The sequence below is a fragment of the Vigna umbellata genome, chromosome 6, assembly GCF_029865625.1.
Source record: "Vigna umbellata cultivar VRB3 chromosome 6, Vumbellata_1.0, whole genome shotgun sequence".
In the NCBI taxonomy this organism is placed as follows: Eukaryota; Viridiplantae; Streptophyta; class Magnoliopsida; order Fabales; family Fabaceae; genus Vigna; species Vigna umbellata.
In genome coordinates this window covers 19,339,356-19,349,808 of record NC_142170.1, presented here as the reverse complement: position 1 = coordinate 19,349,808, position 10,453 = coordinate 19,339,356, and the positions used below count along the sequence as shown (strand labels likewise).

General features: G+C 34.8%; 1 protein-coding gene across 2 annotated transcripts; it reads left to right on the top strand.

Moving 5' to 3' along the window:
- Positions 1-345: 345 nt before the first annotated feature.
- On the top strand, positions 346-8,700 carry LOC148196908 (signal recognition particle 9 kDa protein-like). 2 transcript variants are annotated; one of them, XM_088092426.1, is made up of 5 exons: positions 346-596; positions 2,484-2,620; positions 2,876-2,944; positions 8,077-8,170; positions 8,395-8,700. In XM_088092426.1, exons 2-5 carry the CDS (start codon positions 2,549-2,551, stop codon positions 8,469-8,471), a joined length of 312 nt encoding a protein of 103 aa, XP_087948552.1. In that variant the 5' UTR covers positions 346-596; positions 2,484-2,548; the 3' UTR covers positions 8,472-8,700. The 2 variants fall into 2 exon arrangements, with proteins under 2 accessions (XP_087948552.1, XP_087948551.1); XM_088092425.1 differs by lacking the exon at positions 346-596 and adding an exon at positions 667-952.
- The last annotated feature ends 1,753 nt before the right edge of the window (positions 8,701-10,453 follow it).

The window sequence follows — 10,453 nt, the reverse complement described above, 5'->3', positions numbered from 1 at the left end:
GAAAGGACCAATCTGACCCACTATTTTAAAAGTTAGGACTAATTCAAAACACTTTTATAACGAGGGACTAAATTGAGATTTTTCAACCAAAGTGAGGACTAAATTGGCTATTAAACCTTTTTTTAATTTTGGATTAATACTCTTTGTGCAGTGGTGCTCCTGGACTCTTTGGGCTGTTTGAATTGAAGCTGATTAACATTTGGGCCACTGCTGCCACGCTTGAAGTTGGTGCTGATGCCACTGAATTGGGCCGTCTTAAGCTGGGCCGCGAGGAAGCTTTCTGCACCGCTGCTGGAATGCACTGAATTGGCGCTGCTGGCATAGACCGGGTTGATTGCACAAGCAGCAGCTGCCTTGGGGGTCTCTTCCCCTCGTTTTCATTTGAAGAAAGAACCCAAAGCTAGGGCAAAGCTAAAGGTGAGAGAGGAAAGCTCCCAATGTTCAAGCCATTTAGCCAGTGCTCCAAACGTCACTGACCGGTGGAGAAGAAGAGCTGACCGGAGCTGCCACGTGGATAGGATCGACGGTCAGAGCAAAGCAAGGAAACAGATAAACGGTAGCCGTCCGATGATGAAGAGAAGAATAAAGCATCACAAGCAAGTTTCCTCTTTTCCTTTTTTTCATTTTCTCTTTTCTTTAGACCCGGGGTTTTCTTTATGTAAATAGACACGGGTGGTGGGTGACAGGCGCCATTCTTAGCTCTAGGGAGTGAATCGCGGAGGGTGACAGACTCCACGAACGAGTGTGTGAAGGGTGACAGACTTCACTCACGAGACTTGGAGATCACGAGAGTGAGAGCGAGAGACAATTCTTTAGTTTCATAGAGTAGAGAGCGGCGGGTGACAGACACTGCGTTATAGGTTTATCGCTTTCATGGTTTATCGCGCTTTTCTTCGATTCTAGATTTCACTGAGTTGCGAGGGTGACAGGCCGTGATTTTCGGTGATTTCTGGTATCATGTACTTTTATCTTCAATGTTTAATGTTTAATGCAATTCTGATTCCTTTTATGGATTCTTTTGATTGGTTGATAATAGTTTAGGTTTTATTACTTGATTTCATTTGCTGTTCACGATAAGTTGTTTCTGACAGTTTGTTTTCATTGAAAATTTATAGGTTTTTAGAATTAGATTGTATGTTTTAAGTGCATTTAGACTAGACTGTGCATTTGATATTGAATAAAAGCTTGCATCAGACTCACAATTGCTATGGATTGGTACAGAGAGTATACAAGAGGGTATGATTTTACAGGATGTCTTCCTGAGTTGCAAGTGAATACTATTCTACACTAATCTTTGCTTTTAGGTTTCTGATTCATGGTTTTAACAAATGAGTTTGTTCTGCTCCTTAGTTAGGTGTTACTTGTTAAATTGTTCTTCATTTTAGTTTGAGCATTCTATCTGCAACCTGTAGGTCTAGTTACTTATTTTCTATTTTTTTTAAATTGGAACTCTTTCTCATAGATTAGAAATTCTTTTCCATGTTAATTTCATTTTTTTATGTTACTGTGGATTGGAAATTAAAATAGTTTTAGTTTAGATTTTTCTGTATTTTCAATTTCAGATTTTATTCTTTGATCATGATACACAGTCTTAAGTTTTGTTTCAGTTGTGTGTAAATAGTAATAGATCCAGTTTAATGAGTGACAGTTAAATAGCTTTTCATATAGGATGTTGTTCATTTAGAATAGTTTAGTTTTGACATTTTCTCTTTTGATTAATTTCATTTTTTTCTTTTAAACAGTTTACAGATTTTAAATTCTCTTTTCCTTTATAAATTTCATTCTTTCATTTTTATTTCCCCACCTTGCATTAGTTAATAGGTAGTAAATAAATAAAATACAAGAGTTAACTTTAATTGTACTGAGTCCTTGGATTGATACCTAGGTTGACTCCTACATTAGTGGAAAAACTTAGTTTGTTCTGATTTTAGGTGACAAAAATCAGTTTAACAGTGGGTTTTGTATTTTTAGCTAGTCACTTGTGAGTGTGTGTGTGTGTTTTCAAAGTGTAGGCTTAAATGGCATGCAATGTGGCATTGGTGGGTTTTGGATCCCTGAAGGAACTTGGTACTTCTTGAATGGCTTCTCTTGTCATGTTCCTCTCTTTTAATAGGGTAACTTGCATTGTTCTTTGCATAATTTACTAAGAAAGTAGGGTTGTAGACAAATCGAGGATCGATAAGAATGAGATATCTTCAATATAAATCTAATTTGTTTTTTCTGACAAGTTTTTTATTTCATTATAAACGTGAGTTTCTATTTTTACCAGAGAATGTGGATTGGTTCATTCGGTTGATAATATTTGTGTGAAATTTCGGGAGGTGTGAGACTATGCATTTGAATTTGTTGTTTTTTTAGTTTTGTTGACATAATGAAATTTAATTGCTGACTATAGATCCTAATTTTTCATCATATGTACACTTTGTTATCAATTTAGTGACACCGGTTTTTTATATTTTCATTTTTTTCTCATTGATATGCAGGTGAACTTAGTTGACCAGAGCTTGACAATTGGCAAAAAATTGTTTCGAAGTATCTGTCTGGTGCGATGGTTTACATAACTGAGTGGGACAAATTTGTGGAGCAATCCATTCAGTTGTTTCGTGCTGATCCTGACTCTGTAATTCTATACCTTCAACGTTTTCTCGTTTCTTAAAGTAACATAACCCTGACAAACTTCATTCAGACTTTTGTTTTATTTTACTGTTATAAAAGCCTTTAATTGGAATATTTGCTCTGTTTTCATATTCACTTGGGCAATACTCAATTGATTTTTTATAATTCAGTTTCTTGATTGTCCAAGTTATCCAACTTGTCCTTCTTGTTCTATTAAAACGTACTGAAAATGAAATTTCTTCAATTGTATTTGGAGCAGACACGGTATGTCATGAAGTACAGGCATTGTGATGGCAAGTTGGTACTTAGGGTCACTGATAACCGGCAGGTATCAGTTTGTTTTTCTAGAACAAAACAAATATATATTCAATGTATTTTAATTTTTAAATGCCAGTCTTTTGTGCATGTTTGAGATTGTAAATGTGGATTAACATGAAATCATAATTTGATTCTTCTATACAAAATGTGTTAATGGGTTTAAAGTGTTCAGCCAAGTTTATCTGCTTAGAGATAGAGTTAACTTGTTTCCTCCATCCAAAATTACATAACAGTTTATTAGTTAACTAGAGAGTTTGGCAATCTTGCAGTTCATGGTTGTCTATTTTTTCTGCCAACTTAATGAATGGCATGATCCAATTATTTTCTTTGCTCCCTAATGAGTTGTGTGCCATGCTGAATTGGTTCCATGGGTGAATTACTTTGGATTGTTACTCCAAGGTCGTATCACCCATTTTGATCAAAATACCCTAATTGTTGCACGACCCTTTCCTAATACATGATCCCTCTCTCTGCCTTTGTTTGTTCCTCTTTTCCCTTGTAATTCTCCCTCTCTACTCTAACCTAGTGGATCCTCTCTTTCCTCTTGTTTTGTGTTCTGTTCTCCTTCTAAAGTTACTGTAAATGTTAAAAAGGTGGAGGTGCTTGTAGAATAAATTACACTAATCAGTCGTAAGGTTATGTGAAATTACACAAGCACCTTCTGCTTATTAACATCTACCTTATAGGGGTAGACGGTGTAATGCTTTCAAACAATTAGGGTGGTTACTGTAATGCATAAAGAATGTTAGTATAATGTTTTTTAAACAATTAAGGGAGGTGTGCAGGGATGGAAAAATTCAGGAATGTTTTTTGTATTTTTAAGAGGTGGTTAGTGCAATTTACTCTACTATTTATTTTGTTGTTGATGTGATTTGAAAGTTGAGGTTTGTAATCTAGTGATTATTTACTATCTGATTATATTAGTATCTCACTTTATAAGGTATTTGGTTTGGATAGAGGATAAATGGACTACTCTTCTTCTAGGACTATAAACACCTCATTCTGTTTTGCTTAAAGTCTAAATTAGTTCTTTTGTTTTTTGGCGAGCATCAATGTCATGAACATTGCCTGATTGTGTTTCCAAATAATTTGGAATGAAATATGAGTTTAAGGCTGATCAATGGCCTAATTGGACATTAAGTTAATGTTTTGTTGAATGTTCCGTTCTCCTCTGGCATTATATAATTTAGATAATTTTAGAGAAATGTTAGCAATACACCAAGGAATTCAACTTGGGATTGTATTGAGACTTGGAAAGGGGATACAAAATCGTAAACCATGGAACCACAACATGATGCATAAGGTTCTATAAGATATATAAAATTCGTACAAATGCATGTAATATAAGAGAGAAAAACCCATGTAACATTTAATTAAGGTTAAATTTATAATCACATACTAATAAGCATATGAAAGTCAGTGGCTAAACCCCACACAAAGCTCATTTCACAAGTCATAAATAACAAAGCAGCATAAAAATGACTGTAGTAGTGCCAAGTAGCAAAACACAACATTTGAACTCTTAGACTAGACCTCTAAAATAGATCATCCAAATTGAAATCATAATTGCTCTAGAGATCCTTATTTCTTCCACAGTAGAGAATCAATGGACCAACCAAGCCGAGCAGCAGAAGTAGAGAAACCAAACAGAGAGTCTGCAACCTCAAGCACACAATAAAGAGCTCTGGTTGCAGTGGTTCATGCAATGCATTTTGGGGGCCTGGTACGAGATGACACATGTTGCAATAGAGTTTGAAAAGGATGTGGTGATGTCAGGTCAATGAAGGTGTTTTTCTCTGTTGCTAGTGGGTTTTATGGGCTTAGGTTTACAAGAGCCCAAAATGAAAAAGAAACTTAACACGGTTCCAAAAGTTGGCTCTCAAAAAGGATCCACACAAACTTAAAAGCTCTCAAATTCCACGTTTTTTACACAATAAAGGCATTTTTGACGTCAAGCTGAAATTGTCTAATGGTGAATGGCTGTAATGGAAAAGAGAAGTCAAATAGATGTCATTTTAGTAATAGGAGGGGAGGTGTCAATATAATCTTGGCCATAGATTTGTGTGTAGCTTTTGGCAACCAGTCCAATTTTATAGCGACCAATGGTTCCATCTTGTCTTGTTTTAAGAGTATACAACCATTATCACCAAACAATTGATTTTCTAGCTGGAAGAGGAACCAACACCTAAGTACCACTACTTTGAAATGCACACTTCTCCCTCAATCATTGGTTGTCTCCACTCTGGATGGGATAGAGTTTCACCGTGTGACTTAGGAAAATTAATAGAAGATAATGTGGATATACAAGCATAGTGTATGGTGGAAAGTTGATGATAACTAAGGTTTGTATGGTGCGGACGAGGGTTAATGATAGAATGTATACCTTCTGGACAAAAATAGGCCGATCATTTTTAGAGGAGACCGGATCTAGTGCAGGAAAGGTTGATGGGGAAGGATTAGGCATGTCCTCCACTATACCTATGAAGATCAGAAGAGAAAAGTCGATACCATTTTTGACAAGGATTATATCCCATGAAGACACATTTAAATAACCAAGGAAAAATTTATCTCAACCAAGTGTGATGTTTTGTACAATAAAGATTGTACAGAGGGCAACAAGGAAAAAAGGACACAGCGGGCTACCCAATTCTTAAGGAAAGATGATGACATCCAATTAATGAGATAGCATGTTCTAAGGATAACATGTCCCCAAAATTGGTGAAGATGACTATGAGAAGTACCCAAATAGTATGAATAAAATATATGTTTTTGTTTTTGGCTTCTCCTTTTTGTTGAGGATTATGATTACACGAAGTCTGGTGAATGATATTATTTGATAACTTATTGAAATTGGCTCGACAAATATTCACATGAGCATTGCCACCACGAAAAAAAGTTATGCATATATAATATTGTGTTTTTGATTTCATAAATATAAGTTTGAAACATAGAAAACACTTTCGATCATTCAATAATCATGTCTAGATATATCTAGAATAACCATAAAATCCAAGTACATGTAGAATAACCATCAATAAAGGTAACAATATTTAAAATAAAAAGGGGTAATAGTATGGGAAGGATGCCAAATATCAGAGTGAATTAAAGGAAAAAGAGACAACTTGTTTATTAAGACAGTCAAGAAAAGATCGAGGAACATGTTTACTTAATTATGATTCACATTTCAAAGAAGACAGACATTGCCTTTTGCAATTTTGTCAACCTGGGATGTCTTAATTTTTAATGAATCATCATTGATAGATCACCGAAGCACATAGCCGTGGTGATGGAGAGAGGTAGTAAAAGCCATGTGACTCAAATCTAGCATCAATTGTCTGGTTTGATATCCGATCCTTCAAGGTAACATTATTTTTAATAAAGTTCAGGATAATATCATGGGAATTGGTTAAATGGGTAATAGAAAGTAAATTAGGAGATCAATTACGGGTATAAAAACAACAAAGTCAATTGTAAGGTATGAGAAGGGTTATGTAGTACTTATGCTACAAGCTTGTGTTTGTGAACCATTAATTGCAGTTATAAAAGGAAAATTGACAACGGTAGTAAAGGAAGAGAAAAGAGAAGGATTACTAGATACATGATCAATTGCACTGGAGTCAATGACCCAAGGACCAAGGGAGGGAGATTGAGAGAGACCAGTGAATGAATTACGGTGTGTGCCACCAAAGCAGTGTTACTGGAGGATTGGCATGTTGCATACCATAAAGTGTTTAAACATTGGTGTAGATAAATCAACCAATAAGGTAGGAGCAACAGGTGACTTAACAATATATGGTTGGGCAATATTGTGTGATTGAGGGGTTTTCCCATTTAGCTTCAAATACCTATCAATTGTATGTCCAATGCGATGACATAACATGGTTTGCATTTTGGATGATGTTTGTGGATGAATTGGCACGATGCGAACACAACCCTATATTTGCTGGAAAGAGTGGTGGTTGTCAAAAACTCATTGGAAGCTGTGCCTAAATAGTGAAAGGGAACCTGTGAAAGGTTTGCAAAAAAATAAAAATCCTTCAAAGACAAATGGGTCTACCGGACACATTTCCGAAAAACAAGATCTTATGATAAACTTTAGAAAAGAAAGAAACATTGAGCTAAGACCGTGTTTATGAAGCAACGTGGGTGTTTCAATTATATCTATCTAGAAAAAGGAATGAATGCAATGAATAGATGAAATTTGATATCCTCTGAAAATAAATATGTGATATGGAAATAAATAAAAACATTCCTAATAATACATATATAATCTAGATTATGTTGATTATATAATATCAATTTTGTTGGAATAATAATTAAATCTGTGTATGCTAGTGTAATCACTAAGTCTAAAGTAGGGAGTAGTGTGTTGGGAAGTCTCTTCCAACTATACCTAGTTCTGTTCCTAGCAGTCAAGTACAGTCCTTTGATTTTTTCATCTCCCTAGTGTATCAGCTCTTTATTGTTATAAATGGAAGACCATAAGAGGGTCCTTTAAGCCCTCCAAAAGTGTTTTCTCTGTTTTTAATCTTAAGTAACTCCATACTTCTTTAACTACGGCAATACACGTGAAGTTACCCATTAATGTTTCAGTTGGGTTGCCCTTTTAATTCGGATGGTATATAACTCTGCCAATAAAATTATTCTATCAGATTCTCTAAAGAAGAATATAATATGCATAAAAGAAGCTTAAGATTAAAACAGAGAGGAAATATATTTTTGAGGGCTTGAAAGACCCCTCTAATCATCTTCTATTTATAATGATAGAAATCTGATATAATGGGAAGATGAAAGATCAAAAAAGTTTACTAGATACCTAGGGACATAACTAGGTACAACAGGAAGCAGCTCCCAACACACTACTCCCTTCTTAGACTTAATAATGACTCTAACATTATAATTATTCTGACAAAGAAAATAATATACTAATAAAATTCTCATGATTGTTGGTGGTGAAAATTTAATTTAGCCGCGTATGAGCTCTCATTTTAATTAGCAGAACAAAATCTGTTATTCAATGATTTGTAATAATTATATTCCTAGCAATTAGCATCATTTTCCATTGTTTTATGATTGACTGCCTCTTACATTATTAGCCTCGTAATCTTAATTTCTAATTGTCAATTGTTGTACTTTTTACAGTGTCTAAAGTACAAGACAGACCAAGCACAGGAGGCTAAGAAGATGGAAAAACTGAACAATATGTTCTTTGCTTTGATGGCCCGTGGTCCTGATGGTATGTCTTACTCTAAGCTGTTAATGTGATGATGCTTTAACTAAAAAGACTTCTGTGCAACATTCGTATTATCTATAAAACTGGTCAAAGACAGATTCTTTTGAGAATACGAAACCACTCAGTGCAATATTCCTTTATGGTTTACATTGATTGTGTTTTGGATATTCTTTCTTGTCTGGTGCTGAGATTTCTTTCTACATTCTCCATCACTTGTAATTCTGCAGTTGATCTATCAGAAGTCACTGGAAAAGAGCAAATGGATGCTCAACCAAGCAAGAAAGGAAGAGGAAGGAAGCAATAACTTGCTCTTTGCGAGACATGATGGTTTTGAGTCAGAGGACTTTCTAAGAATTTGAACAGTTATACTTTTCCCGATCTAATTATTACTCCTTCAGATTCTATGATGAAAGTGGTTGTATATTGAAGTTTTGAAGTCTGAATTTCTGATCTTTTGGAAGTCTTGAGTATTACAGAATTTAGTTATGCCACCAAGATTTACTGTGCATCGTTACCGTTATTGAATCCTTTTACATCTATCCAATGGTGCAGCCAAACCACTGTGTCAGCAGTTCATCATCAAACTAGAATTTCCTTACTAACTTAGCAATTACAAAATATTGTTGTGTGCTTCTGTCTAAATGAGATTGGTGGCCAAATTGTTGAAGCTACAACAGGCTAAGGCCAACTTGCAGGATTCATAGTTCATAGTCACTGGGAGTGAATATTGGATGCTATCCCCCAAGGAATATGGAATTTTAGATCCCATAGATTACACGTTATTGGTATGGTATGGGATTGACTGCTGCTTCCAACACCTTTTTTTTTTCCTGCACCGTTATAAAACTATAAATTCCATTTTACCCTTATTCAATCATTCTTTGACCACCACAAACCCATGACGGTTTTACTCAATCATTGTTCAAGACATCATTCTAACGTAACTTTGCAACGTAAACCTTTTATGCGTTACTTATTTTTCCGTATGAAATTAGTTCACCGCTTCTATGTTAGTGCATGGGCATGAATCTCGTTAAGGAGTGGTATTAAAATTAAGAAAATAATTGATAATATAAAATTACAATTACTCTTATAGGGCTAAAGCGTGTATATAAACCAAAAAATTTAAATACTTATCTGAATTAATAGTTACTTATCTAATTAAAAAAAAATTCAAGATTTTTTAATAAAATTTAAATGGTTCTAATACTTCTGTTGGTTTAGGACATGCAGATTCTTAATCTTATTCTTTAAAATTATAAACTGAAATTGTGAAAGATACCATTATAATACAATCAACAAATTCTGTTAAAGTAAAATAGTTTTACATAAACAATTTAAACGTCTTGTCAAATAAAATATCTTAAAAAGCAAATGGGTCATTTGATTGTTGTTTTCTTTATTTCTAAATTCTTATTTTTTTTATTGTATTTTAATACATAAAAAACAAGTCATAGTAAGAAGAAGAACAAAATTGAAAAAACATTGACATTTGATATAAGAAATTTAATTCAAACTTTTTCAAAAAAACTGTTTATAAATATTGTTACGTTTTTAGAATGAATTGAAATAAAAATAAAAATTTAAATTGCTTATTTATAAAAATGATAATGTTTAAGGATCTTGGACTAAAATTAAAGTTATAGGTATACATTTACAAATGTGATAAGGTTTCATTCAACATTAATTAACTAAAATTTAAAGTCCTTATTTGTAAAAAAAAAAAAAGGTCAACTTTTGGGGATACTTCTTTATTTTAGGCTTAATTACCTACTTAGTCCCCATGTTCAGAGGTAATTTGCTGTTTAGTACCCGGTTTTAAAAATGTAGGCATTTGATACCTATGTTTTGAAATTTGTATCAATTGAATCCTACCCACTTAACGCCGTTATAAATCTAACGTTTTTTCTGACTGTGTATGTGATTTGTGGACGAGCGGTTATGGACGAGCGTTCGCTTCGTTGGACGAGCGTCCTCTTCTGCCTGACTGGGCGTTCGCTTCGCTGGACGAGCGTCCTCTTCTGCCTGACTGGGCGTTCGCTTCGCTGGACGAGCGTCCTCTTCTGCCTGACTGGGCGTTCGCTTCGCTGGACGAGCGTCCTCTTCTGCCTCGCTGGACGAGCGTCCTCTTCGCTGGACGAGCGTCCTCTTCGCTGGACGAGCGTCCTCTTCGCTGGACGAGCGTCCTCGTCGCTCGTCCACAAACGCTCGTTCACAAATCACATACACAGTCAGAAAAACGTTAGATTTATAACGGCGTTAAGTGGGTAGGATTCAATTGATACA